This window comes from Eleginops maclovinus, chromosome 12 (genome assembly GCF_036324505.1).
Source record: "Eleginops maclovinus isolate JMC-PN-2008 ecotype Puerto Natales chromosome 12, JC_Emac_rtc_rv5, whole genome shotgun sequence".
Taxonomy (NCBI): Eukaryota; Metazoa; Chordata; class Actinopteri; order Perciformes; family Eleginopidae; genus Eleginops; species Eleginops maclovinus.
Genome location: NC_086360.1, coordinates 23304993 through 23319243, shown reverse-complemented (window position 1 = coordinate 23319243; position 14251 = coordinate 23304993). Strand labels below are relative to the sequence as shown.

Here is a 14251-nt window from a genome sequence, read left to right as displayed (position 1 = left end):
AAAAATCCCACAGTTAAGCAAAAAAGAAAGAACCCCAGGTTTCCCTGATCATTATTTGTATCTACAGAGACTGTTCAAAGAGCAGGAGATACAGCCTCATTACTGCGTTCAGAACAAGGAACCCAAACGCTGCCCACAGCTGAGAGCACAAGCGCCGAGCTCATTAATAACAAACTGCTCAAAAAAATGGTTGCCTTGTGGGAAGGGATTCATTTTAAAAAGAAAATGACACCTTAGGAGTCACATTGTGAGTTACAGGCATTTATAAAACATTTAACTGTGTCAATTCAAGCAGGGGAAGCCATATACATGTAATTGATCCATGCTAAGGGAACACATTATACTAACCACTGTGCTGCCTCGCTGTCACCAAAGCCAGAAGACCACTCGCATGTGAGAACCAGAATCGATTGCAGTGAAATACAAGCTGAAACTGAGGTCTCCTAATGGACTGGTTCTCCTCCTGTGGCGGTAACAACCCGATTATCCAGAGGATGTGAGAGTTTTAATTAACCACAAATCTAAGAGTTAAGATTAATTGCCTCCTGCGTCAAACTGCGCTGGCTTATATTAGGGAATAATCATTTAGTTTTCACAAACAGACACAACACTTCATGTCAATGCTGCAGCAGCGGAGGGGAATTACAGCAGGCTCTCAATACGCCGGAGCAATGAATCATCCAGCCCTCCCTTGCACTTACTCATCACTGAGAAATAAACTTGAGGCCAGGTAGGATGGCTGCTGTAAGAACCTCTTTTAGTTTGAGTGGTCGGAAAGTGCCTTATAGGTCCCCTATTATGCAAAATGCATTTTTTGCTGTCTTTTATACATAAATATGTGTCCCTGGTGTGTAAGTAGAATCACTAAGTGTCAGAAAATTCAACCCTCTCTCTTTTCCTCCTTACCCACAACTCTAAAAACGAGCTGATCCAGATTTGCTGCCGATATGACGTCATATCGGAAATGTGGGCTGGCTTTACATTGAACTCCTGGCAACGTCCCCACCCACGTGACTAGTCTCAACCCATCTTCCGCAAAATACAGTCGCGAGCTGAATCCCCTCTGCAGCACCGCTGTGTCTCTGTGCAGGATGTCTGCAGGAGGGACTTAGAGTTGTTGTATATATAATATATTTAATGTCACTGTTCTAGTGGTAAACGCTGAGAAGTGTTTCAGAAATAGCGCTCGATGTGGTTTGGAACATCATATGGCATTTAATCACGGCATCACGTGCATTATGACGCACCAAAGGGGCGTGGCCAGCTTCAGCTCAGCTCAAATTTAAAGCGACAGTCACAGAATCAGCACTTTGGAAAACGGAGCTGAAACAGAGGGATAGCAGACATGCTAAAATCAATGATCTGTTTGGTATTTTGAGCAAAACACGTCAGAGACATGTTTTTTTATATATATTTGAGACCTGTAATATATGCCATAAAAGAGCATAATAGGAGACCTTTAACAATGTGTTTTTCATGGTTGATTTAACCTTTAATGACACTATAATTAGACTGTCAGATAACTTAGTCAATAAATGATAAACTTTGTGTAAGAGGTTTAATTATTATGTCAAAAAATGCACATACAGTATGCACACCTTTTTATGTCCTGAATAAAAATAGCCTTGCTTTTCAAAAAGTATGTAAATGTTGCATCGACGACGTGATAAATCCTCCTCATGAACAATAACGGCAACCAAACGTTTCCATGGTTGCCGACCAGAGCTGCGGGAATGAACAGTATTTTGCACATTTGCTCATTAAGGAATAGTCTCAGGTCAGTGACGTGTGGGATGTCTTGCATATACACTTTAATAGGCTTGAGGTCAGGACTGCATCTCTCCAAAGACTACAGAGAAAACTTTAAAGACTTACGTCTGTGTTTCTGTGAGTCATTATCTCCACATGAGACCCGACCTCCCTTTCAGATCTGAAGCAGATGCCTTTCTATTTCAGCACACGCAGTTAGATTTTGAGTCACATATGGAAACATTACAAAAATGTCAGAGGTTGAAAGTCAGTTTTGAAAGTTGTGAACTGAAGGAACAAAATAATCCCCATTTAAAATCCTACCTCACATCCCCCATCCTCACCCACAGGAGGGACCTTTTCCTCCATCCATTGAACGATCTTCATGCCCACAATTAACAATGTTTCTGTTTGTATAAACATCATGGACAATGTAAAGACACAGACCATACCAGGAGCCATGGAGATTAAAGAGAATGCGAGCAATGCTAGCTGCTCTAGCCAAAAGAAAAGAGACGCATAAGAACTAAAGGAAAGGCAAGAAACCACTGAACCGCAAAGATAATGTCATCGTGTGTACTGAACTAAGAGTTGGCTAAAAGGGAAACTTCATAAATATAATAGAAATATGCCAGATGCAAAGTTTAAAATACTATTACTCATAGTAAAAGGAGCTTGTGGATTTTCAACAACGACAAATCAGTTCCCGGCCTTGTGTGGCAGAGCGCCTGGCTGTGGGAAAACCCTCTTACACCTGGCCAATGAGAAAGGGTGTCACCAAATGGAAATCCACTAAGAGGCTGAAAAGGGAGGAAAATGTAAACCCTGAATACCTCTATTGTCCAGGCTGACCTCCCTGCACAGAAATTGAGCTCATTTATATTTTAATAACCTGCCTGTAATCCACATTCTCAATTTCTCATCTCCTCCTTTCTGCTGATGAAGCAGAAAAAGCTACAGTATGAGTGACGGAGAGAAATGTGGAGGTCGACTGGGACACAATGTGAGCTTATAATGGATTCAAGTGTAATGCAACGTCCAGCAGGTGACTGGTTGCACTGGAGCCACACAGAGCAGAGACATAGTCCCAGTACAACAAAGGACAGCACAATAATACCAGTAATGCAGTGGGAATCCCATAACAATGCAGTGCTGACCACTGACCGCATAGAGTCATCATTACACAATTTATACAGCTATTTAATTGAGGAAAACAATGGTTTATATTACCACAACAGTCATGCCAGATACAAAGACTAAAACCAGCACAATACCTCAAGCCTCATTATCTAGCTTAGGCTCCCACACACATCATCATAAAGACACACTGTGACAAACGTACATATAATATATAAATAAACAGAAAGGAAATCATTATATTCTATCCTCAGAATCAGGCCTCTCCTATTTCTAAATACAGCGATGGTTTGACTTCACATCGACACTTGGCTGTGACATTCACAACAGATTCAACACAGAAATGGGAGAATGAACCCTCAATAAGGCTGGGAAAATAAAGGAATAAATCGCTGTTCGATTTAGCTAGTTTGTTGTGATGCAGGACTCTCTCTCATCTCTTTGTCTCCATCTCGCTTGACACTGGGGACTGAGCTAAACTTGCAAATCGGCCTCAGCCGCCACACTCTTTTACATCCAATATAAACAAAGACAAGTGATTGGACACACCGCCACGGCAGGACTCATTGACGAGGATGAGAACAACATCCATCATATTATGACATCCTTTCACAAGCTAGGGAAGTAGTGGGAAAATATGTGAAAATACAACACTTCAAAATATGTTTTTGGCCACATTTAGATAACAGTAGGTGTGAATCGGCTCTATAATAGTCAGACTTTGTTTCATACATCCGTCATCGGAATACATGTGTATTTCTAAATCAATATTTATTGCCATGTTGACTGGAGCATTGAAAATAATGCATCTTACACTCCAGTCATCCAGAGTCAGAAATTGTATATAAGAAAGTAAGACAATAAAATGACAAACATTTCCTCACAATAGATTTAAATCACTGGCACATTTTGCCTGTGAACTTTCTTTAATAATACTTCAATGTTTTTCCATTTTGTCACCTGAATGATCTCTGGGTGAGACTACTGTAAACACCCTTTTCTAACAATAGAAATCACAGACTTTTCCACTAGATATCAGCCATTATTCACCAATGTACTGTGAAGCAGCAACATGTTTACCCAACTGGATCCAATCATTTTAACCACAGTCACATGTATACATACCAACCACGCACACACATTCCTAAACACAGCATGAATGAAAGAAAGCTGGGTACTTACAAAAGAAAAACTGCACCCTATCCCGTCTCTATGTTTCCCTCCAGACTTTGCAGGACAATAGCAATGTTTTAGGCAAAAGAAACAAGAGTTAGAGTAAAGCATTAGGTCTTTCCATTCAGACCTAAAAACCCCCGCTGGAAGAAAAGCAGAGTAAACGGCTTTCTGAGAGAGAGAGAGAAGGACAGGGAGGAAAAGAGGGAGGGGGCGGGAAAACCAGACATCGAGTGAGAGGGGGCCAGCGAGAGGAAGAGTGAATGTAAGGGGGGGAAAACAGGGAGGCAGTCAGGAGTAGGAGGGGAGGAAAAACATCCAGCTTGTTTAAGGATACTGTCCTAATCTTGATATTCTGCATCAGGACCACGGACAGAGCCCTACCTTTTACTGTAACGGGAGAATTCCAGATGGGATGTGACACAAAAGGAAAATATAAGATAAAAACAAGACAAGCAAGAGGATAAATGTACATATTGACAGTAACATAGCCACTGCAATATGTATGTGACAACCATACGTAACATGTGACACCTTAAACGACTGCCACGAATATTGACTTGCTGAAATGCAAAGTTCTTTAAAGAACTTACAAAGGTGCAAACAGAGAGCTTTTTTACGATGGATCTGTGGCTGTGTTGTTATTCTCCTGCCTTCCTCAGCTCTATATGTCTGCTACACCAAGAGAAAGCACTGACTGGATGACTGGTTTTTTACACCAACTTGCACTAAACCATCCCAGTTTCACTACACTTTGCCATGCAAGCAAAACTTTCAATTTGGTTTTAAGTTAAAAAAAAGAATTTCAGACTGTCAGACTTGCAAATTGAATCCACAAACAGAACCTGTGCTTCAAGGGATGTGTGCTCACTTTCACAAGCAGTGGCAAGAACAAGGCAACAAACCCATGAGATGGCATGTTAAAGGGAAGGGAAACACTGCCACCTGCTGGATGTAAAGCCTCCGCCTGCAGACACGAGCTTTGGTAAGCTTCTTGAAATCCAATTTACACCCAAATTAGAATGAGATGCACTCATGGAATGACAGGCAGTTTATAAGAAAGGATTATAAATGAATCAAGTGACACCGGTACTAATGAGAAATGCAAGTAATTGATTCGGGGTTCAGGTCAGTTGTACAAAGAAAATAATCTCAAGGCTCACAGGCAACAAGTTACCCTTAGATCAGAGCTGAAACAGCAGTCTGATGGGATGTAAGATTCAAAAACCTCCTTCTAGGAATAAGATGAAAAGATTAACGAGGTAATAAAACAACAAGCCACATCAAGGATCTGAAGTTGTAACTTTGGTGGTCGTCTACACACATGATGTGCCCTGGGTTACATTGCTCCTCCTCTGTGCTGAGAGGATCAATAGCAGCTCTTTGTTCCCCCGACAGAGAGGAGGGCAGGTTAATGAATGTCACTGATGCCTGTTTGTGCGGACAGGGAACAAGAGGCTCTCAAAGACCGGATCGGTAAAACCCCAACGTCTTGCACAGCTGAATAGAGGCATTAGCTATAACGTCAATAGCATTAGCAGATAATGAGTTTTCTATAGATGGACTCACACAGGGTCCTTTTCCTGATATTCTTTTAGATCAGGGGTGTCCAAACTACGAAAATGCGGCCCGTTGTCCATTTTGAATCGACCCCCAGCAATTTCTGAAAGTATAATGGAATATGTCCCAATCCTGACACTTGTGCTTGTCTTATATTGCACTTCTTGAATGTATATGTAAACAGATATTACACAGTAGTATTCATGTGTTAATAATCCCACTTTTTCAATAAAGTCAGTCAATTAAAGCTGAAACATCTTCTAACAAATCTTAGTTTATAAAGATCACGTATTTACATAACAAGCTTGAAACTTAAGCTTCATATTTCCCCTTATTTTAAGCAATCTGAGGCTTCTGTTTTAAGGAACGAGCTGGCAACACCTAAAATAAATGTATAATTTATTAGATACATCATTTCTCTACATTTGATTGATTTTGCTAACTTATAACTCAACTTATAAGGCAAAATATCTAACCTCTAGTGAGTGGCCCATCCCTTCGTATGTTTTCCTGTATGTGGCTCACAGTGAACACCCCTGTTTTAGATCCTCCTCCCACAGCCAGAGCAGCTGGGAAATAAATAGCTAGAAAACATAAAGACACAATTCATATTCTTTAAGAGAAGGTAAGCATTAAAACTAAGTGAAAGCTTGAACAAAGTACAACAAATAAACTGATTCATAGATGTACATCTAAAGCATGGCAGGCACGTTTGCATAGCGCTGATGCAAAGTATTAAAGAGCTTTTAATGGCATTGTTAAACCTTGTGTGACAAATGGCAGCAACAGTGTGCATGTCTTCAATTTCTGTTTTTTTCCAGTGCTTGATGAACTGCTAACTTGCTATTGACCCTAAATAAAAACACTTGCATTGGTATGGGTGTGCTGCCACAACACACACACACACACACACACACACACACACACATACACATACACATACACATACACATACACATACACATACACATACACATACACATACACATATACACACACACACACACACACACACACACACACACACACACACACACACACACACACACACACACAGCGGATAGCCTGACTTTTTCAGACTACACCCCTCTCCTGCTTGCTGGAGTGGTGATCTAAAAACCACTTGCATTGTCCCACAGTCTATATTTAGTGATCTGAATCTGAAATGGAGGCCAGGAGAATATATATCCTGTCTCAGTCTCTGTAGAGCTAGTCTGCAAAAGAGTGAGACGAGAGGCTTTGAGACGACGCCAGGGTGAAAAGTGAAGAGAAACGTTCCTCTCGGGCTTTTCCCACAGCCTCTGACCTGCAACACCAAATACAACCCGGGAAGAATAAGTTGCCTTGGAAATGAGAGTGCTCTGCTGCATGGCTGAATGGTACTTTTTTTCACAGTACCATTGGCATGCTCAGGTCTGTTGCCAAACTCAAACTGAGCAGACGGCGCTGCCCCCTCCTGGCTCAAACTGCAATCTGAATTACATCAAAGAAAAAGGATCTGAGATGGGACTGTGGTGATTATCAAAAGTCAGGGGACACTGGAAAAGGAATTATAGCCAGATATCTAGGCTGACTTAAGCACATTGACGAACCAGTCCCGACCACACTTTTCACCTTGGATCGTGGCACTAACAAAGTTAATCACAAGATAAACATACTCTCAATGTTTACCCAAGCCTGAATCCGCCCAGTCTTTATTTGTCAAGGATCTGACCATTAATATAAGAGCCTCATGGGTGTGTAATGTTCTTACAGCTTGCACTTAGACTATAAAAAGCACCGCATGCAGCTTCAATTTTCCATACAAGTAGCTGCTCACTCCAGCTGCCCTTACCAGACTGATCGTTCATCATGCGGATGGCTTTGGCTTTGGCCAGTTCCAGAGCCGTGACCCATCTCTGCCGCTCCACCTCTGTGCTCGCCTTCAGGTGGTACGTGCGGCCGCCGCTGCTCAGGACAATATTGCAGGCGTCCTCTGTGTCGATGTGCGCCGTGGCCAAGTTGATTGTTCCTCGGCACGTATGGGCCATCTCTGCCTGCGTCCTGCAAAAAACACCAGGCAGGGGAAGAGACAGAGAGAGAGAGAACACATAAAGAACTGAACACTGCTTCTTATCACTTTGAGTATGTAGGAACATGCATTTGATAATATTACGGCCAATAAGCACAAGCAGGGAGGCGAGGAGGGACAGAGAAATGCCACACATTATAGGAGTCACTTTAAAAGCCAAGCAGCAGAGAATGCTCTCGGTTAACTAAACACACCGTCTCTGTATCACATTCATCCAATCGTGCAAACCAAACCTTTATTAGAAAATGGTAAACAAGTTTGATAGTTTGAACTTCTTATTCACTCAGTGTGGCCTTCCTGACCTTCAGCGTGCTGATTTCTGGGTATTCTGTGCAGCCTGGTCCAGTAACACCAACTGTTGCAGTCAGTGGACCACAGTAGTCTAGATAACAAGGCCATTGTCTGCCTCCAAGCCTCTGTAGCGAACGAAACCAAACAATGAATAGCAGCGTGAACAAAGAGAGAACACAGTGTGAGAGGTGGTAGAAAAAGAGAGCGATAGCAAGGGAAAAGAGCCAAAGCAGCAGAGCGAGAGATTAGCACAAAGAGCAGGGGCGAGAGAGAGCGAAGAATATGCACTGTGTAAGACATATAGAGTGTGTGGTTCCACAGATACCTTCAATAAAACAACTGCAGAATAATGTGAATACTGCCGTTTTTTAAATGGGTTCTGGATAAAAATAGAGCAACTAAGAATCAAGAAAAAGATTTTCAATTGTGTGGTGGGAAGCTGCCTGTCATTCTGTCATGGAGAGAAGCCTAGCTGCAGAGTAGGGATGGAACTTCATGTCCCGCAGAGAGCTGAGTGTATGCAGTGCCCCCCCACCACCACCACAGATAGCTGATTTGGCTGATTAAAACCCACAACCATGGAGTGGCAACTAATCAGCAAAATCAAATGCTGTGCTGGTACCTCCACCTTCAGGGTCACATGATTGCCCATCCATACTCTCAGAACCCGTGCAGCCATGTGGGTGTATTTGTGGGTGCTAACAACAGTTTATCCATCTTCAGTGAGCCCTTCTTGCCACCAGCAGCTGCCAGCCAGCCGCACTTAACACTACACCAGTCTAGGTTGCCTTATTTGGTAGGAGGTTGAAGTGCATTAATAAGTTCTGCCAGGCAGTGATTCACCCTCACACCGCTTCTACTCGCTGGAGTCAAGTCTTGTTATAATGCCAATCCACAACAAGCACTCCAGTGTCCCGCTCTTCTGGCGGCACTTGGTGCACATCAGCTGTGCAGACAAGACCGCACTGGGGCCGTGTGGAGCGTGAGAGAAGCAGGGACCCTCAGCATCCCTCTTTCCAGCCAACCCGAGCTCAGCTGCCGAGTCCTGGCTGTAAGTGGGTCAACAAACCCAGCTGACGAGTAAGATGAGATCCACACTGATCGCTTCGGCCCTGCATGTGGGAAGGCGAGGCCATGCAAAGGCCATGAAATAAACAGTCAAGAAAACTACAAAAGCTGGGAAAGAGAGACTACAGGGACATTAAGGCACTAGAAGGGGAGGGGGGCGAAGGTGAGTGCAGCTGAGGACATGAGAGAGGGTCCTGCATGTTGAGCCGAGCCAGGAAAGAGTTGCAGTGCGTTACCTGTCGGTCCCCTGTGCACATATCCTGATAAAACACAAATCCACCGATCTGGAGCATGTAATGACAGAACAACAACCAGTGAACAACACACAACAGATGGCCAAAAAGCATGCGGAGAATTATACACAGAGACAGGCAGAGGAAATACAACACAGTACAGAAAGGTTTCGTAGAAGTTGGGGGCTGAAATATCACAAGTCATGGAGGGACAGCCGGAGAAACGCTGGGGAAAGTGCTGCGCTGAAAACAGAAGGGAAACATAAGACAAGAGAACCAGAGCAATGATACAGCGAAAACATGGACAGCATGACTCGGCCTGCGGACAGATGAGACGCTGAGAATGTGGCTCCCTGCTCTCTGTAACATCACTCTGCTGCTCACCTTCACATCGAAACACAAAGACCACCCGGACAGGCCACACACACACATAACACACACACACACACACACACACACACACACACACACACACACACACACACACACACTAGCCTAGTGCTAATGCCAACCCAGAGCCCATTAACAGGATTAGATCACAGCATCCCCATCTCTTGCTCCAGCCACTCTGCTGATGTGCCAGGCAAGTAAACAGGGTTCATGACAGGCTCTCCCCTCCAGCTGGGCCCAAAGCTGGCTGGCTGACCACTCTCCCATCACGCCACCCTAAACCCTAGAGCTGAGTGAGCCAGCAAACACTACCTGACTCACCAAAGGGACACACAACGGTAACTTACCAGCTCTTAGCATATTCTAGTTACTATCCAGCAGCTGAGAAGTAAACGAGGCAGGCCTACTGTACTTTAAAAGTCAAGGATTCACTGATATGGCAGCTATGATTGCACTCAAACCTTTAATGCCCCGTAATCACACCTTAAGCCCCAAGAAAAATGTACTTTAAGAAGCGAGTAAGATTGGTTTAAAGTATTCAAACTTTGAGTCTTCTTTTAAATTAAGGAATTAAAAATGAAGGAAGTCTAGTGGAGAGGGAGGACAAAGATCTTGTCACATTTTCCGGTGAAACGGCACGATTAAGGATCTTTTTGGATGATTCAGACTAAGAAGATCCGTGTGGCTGATGGTGTTTAAAAGACTGCCAGTCTTGCAGTGTCAGAGCCAAAAATGAATCAATAACAAGTGCTATGTTGAATCTCTGTAAAACTCATTACACTTAAACAGGCGCAAGTGCTGAGTGTGCTAGTCCGCCCGGAGTGCACGCATCGATAATGGTCCTCCTTTGCCCTTTGGCGTCTCAGCGACGGGTTAGAGAGTTAAGCCAGTGCTTTGGAAACAGCAGGCCTTGGGAATGGCAAATCTCTATCAGGTTAAGGGCTACACCTCTGATTGAGAAGTCAGTCACTATTGATTTATCAGTAATACAAACTGGCCTTTGTAAAAAGGGCAAACAAATACTAAACACTGCAAAACAAAGAACTGATCATGCCATGTTGGGATCTACACGTTCCATTCAAATACAGTATAATGACAATGCTAAGTTTAAGAACAGCAACTGCAAATTAAGTCTTATCAAAATGGTGAGTGGTCATATAATTAATAGAATTGGTATTACAGTACAGTACATTTTACATTTAATATTCCATACCATACAAACTTAATGTATATATAATATTCTGCTTTATATTTTGTTTTTGTTTATATTTTGTGTACATTTTTAGCCCGACATGTCTATTCTTTACTTTTTTTAATGCTATTTTATTTTTATTGTAATGTACAATGTCTTGTCTTTATGTTGCTGCAAAAAAAAATACCAAATTGGGATCAATAAAGTACTTCTATCTATCTATCTATTATCATATATTATTGTATACTAATATTGTAGGACAAGGAAGAATTGTTTCATATGTCTGTTTCCCTGTCACTTCCCCTTCAATAGAGGTGCAGACAGTCGGGCAGAGGAGGCACAGACAGAAGCGCACAAAGCCTGGAGTCAGACACACACAATGTGGTCTGCAAGGAAGACGAGGGGACAACCGGCGCGCTTCACTGCCTCTGAGCTCGGATGTCTATGGGCTACCTTTACTTCAGGGACAGCAGTCACCTTACAACATAATGGACTATTCATAGAGGGTGGAGGCAACAGGCGTCTTTTCTTTCACCACAAGCTCAGGCGGGAGTAGGACTTTGGCTACTTTAACTCTGTGTCAAATAGCACTGCTGACAAGACAAAAGGGTGCTTTTGAAGGCTGTAGGATGGGATCAAATGGGCTCTGAATGTGGCGTTGACCTGATCTGAACATTTTAAAAGATGGCATTTAATTTAATGAATGACTGTTGGAGCTGCTGGGAAGCATCGTGAGTCAAGATTTTCCCCTGCAGTCTGAGGACCCACACTGAAACCCCCCATACTGACAAGAATTCACTTTGCAGAACAACCTTTAAACAAAGCAGTAAATCCTGTTCTGCTTCTTGGCTGATTTTGCTCTCTAACCTCCAAGTAAAAGATGAACAAATCCTCCTGATGAAGTTCACAACGGACAACATGGCCCAGAAGGGGATATGGCAGAGTATTTGAATGTCGACAAAAGCATTAAAAGTTAAAGAAAGCTAGATGGTTGAACAAGCAAAAGCCTTGCAATGAAATCACGTGAAAGTACCAAGCTCTTTAGGACAAAACAAACCAGAGGCTGGCTCAGGAGACAGCTCTGAAAATGCTAGACATTGTACCTTGAGGAACTTCCACAGACGAGACCATGTGACAGTTTATTCACCTGATGGTACGGTTAACGTTAGACTGACAATTATAAAGTGTTGTTTTTGTTGTTTTACAATCTAATCACACCATCATTAGGCTTACCAATAGGACTCTGCTGAGATAAGGCACTAATAAGGATAAGGAATATGTTATTTTGGCAGAAATACTAAAAGTGTGTTGTGCTTTATGATGCTTTATGTGTCTACTGCCACACCTGTGGACACATCAGTCCAACTATCCTGCAGCTGAGAAGTAAATGAGGCAGGCCTACTGTACTATAACATTTAAGGATTCACTGATGTACACATCTGTAAAGCCCTGTAATCATACTTCAAGCACCAAGAAAGATTTGACTGTAAGAAGCAAGTAAGATTGCTTCAGAGTATTAAAACTGTGAGTTTTAATTAAAGAAGTTCAGTGGAGGACAAAGGTCTTGTCACATGGTGGTGAAACTGCTCAATAAAGATCTTTTGGATGACTAAAAAGACCTCATGGTTGATGAGGTATAACACACTGCCAGTCTTGCAGTTTCAGAGCTCAAATTAATCAATAACAGGTAGAATCTCTGTAAAACTCGTTTCACTCAAACACTTGCATGAAGCACCTGAGCCACAGGTGTTTCGCTATTGTAAAGCTAACGTTAACTCACAGCTCAGCCGATCGGAGAGAAGACTGACAGATAATAATCTTAGCAACAATATCTCGTTTCAGTCATCATTCTGAGTGGCTTGTTAACTCTATCTAATGCAATTCATTCATTCATTTTGAAACAAAAAAAACACGATATTCATCAGGAGTAACATTTTTGCCCCTTGACATTGGCTTTAAAAAAAGATAATTAGGACGTCGACTTTTCTAACAACACCTTTAAAAGAGGAGCTTAATATTACTGAGGAGCATCCAGTGTCACAGACTGAGGCTAGCATGTTAGCTTACTATGCTAGCTATCGTCCGTAACAACTGTAGCCCCTTCCTGACACTTTAATGAGTTGGAAGTTGTGTTGCCATTACTGCTGCGTGAGTGACTACATGTGTTGGTGCTTTACATCAACATAGAGTCACTTAAAGTAAATACGTCTACGTATGTATCGCTGTCAGCTTGAGGAGGTGAACAGACAGCTGACTATGTGCGTTTGACAGCTAGCAGTTAGCCTGATGCTAGCCAGCTGAGGCAGCCAGCTGTAAGGATGCACGGACACATGAAGCGACCAAGTCCGCGTTTATTTTGAGAAATAACGCACCCTGCATCTTAATTTACCTGTAATATGAAAGCAGGCCATTGCTGAGGACAAACCATCTCCGCTGGTACCCTTTCAAATAGTTGGTCCATTTAAAAAGCCATCCTTTGTAAGTATCCGACCCTGGAGCCGGGGCCGCGGCAGAGGCGGAGCTGCCCTTCCCCTGCTCGCTCATCCTCCGACAGGGATGAACCGGGGGAAGCGGGGACAGCAGGGACTTCTCCCACCCGGACAAGCGTGGCTAGGACGTCGGCACTGACGGATGAGCTGTACGGAGGAGGGTCCAGTCTAGGGCGAGAGACAGCACCGTGAACCCCTTTCACATGACACCGGAATGGACACCAAAGGAAGGACGAGAAGTGATGCCAAGACACTTTGCTGATGCAGACTGCAGAGTATCCCGAGCATAGAACTGCACAGAATAGAAAGGGAATTCCTTACATGGCCATTAAATAATTGGATAAAGCTGTGACCAAATCAACAATGATTTTTCTATGATGACAGTGCCACACAGTTTAAGGCTGTACTTTTAGGAGCGAGCGGCTTCTGTTCCTATTAATGACGTTTTAATGAAAATTGCCGCTCTATCAATTCAACTCTACGATACAGACCTGCACCACGTGATGTTGTTATCTTAACATTCCTAAACATTTGACATGCGGTTTGGCTGCTGATTTCACTTGTCAGGTGAGTAAAGGTAGAATAGACGCTCATCATCAGATCATTTATGCTCATTGATAACAAGTCACTGTAGTGATAAGCTTCTGGCTTCAATTCACCTGTGTAAAAAGTTCATCTTATCAGTAAATGTACGGAACCCTAAAATCAATAGTCTAAAAAATGAACTTTCCCTGTCATGATTGACCCCCCAATCAATACCAGATATTAATACTGCTCTGGACAAATAATACACACCTCTTTTTATTTGATATAAGGGCTTATTTTATTAAACAGGAATATTGTTATTTAGAAAAATGTTCTATGCAATGTGATCAAGTGGCTCAGAATCAATGCAGCT

General features: G+C 42.8%; 1 protein-coding gene across 2 annotated transcripts in view; it reads right to left on the bottom strand.

Annotated features, from left to right (window-relative positions):
• The window catches only part of osbp2b (oxysterol binding protein 2b), a 54867-nt gene extending 41294 nt beyond the window's left edge, over positions 1–13573 (bottom strand). Inside the window, exons 1-3 of one of the 2 annotated variants that reach the window (XM_063897020.1) lie at positions 13254–13573; positions 9286–9333; positions 7454–7662 (exon numbers count right to left, since the gene is read on the bottom strand). In XM_063897020.1, coding sequence (XP_063753090.1) covers positions 7454–7662; positions 9286–9333; positions 13254–13408 — 412 coding nt within the window. In that variant the 5' untranslated portion in view covers positions 13409–13573. The remainder of the gene's footprint in view (positions 1–7453; positions 7663–9285; positions 9334–13253) is intronic. The other variant, XM_063897021.1, reaches the window with a different exon arrangement.
• Positions 13574–14251: the final 678 nt, after the last annotated feature.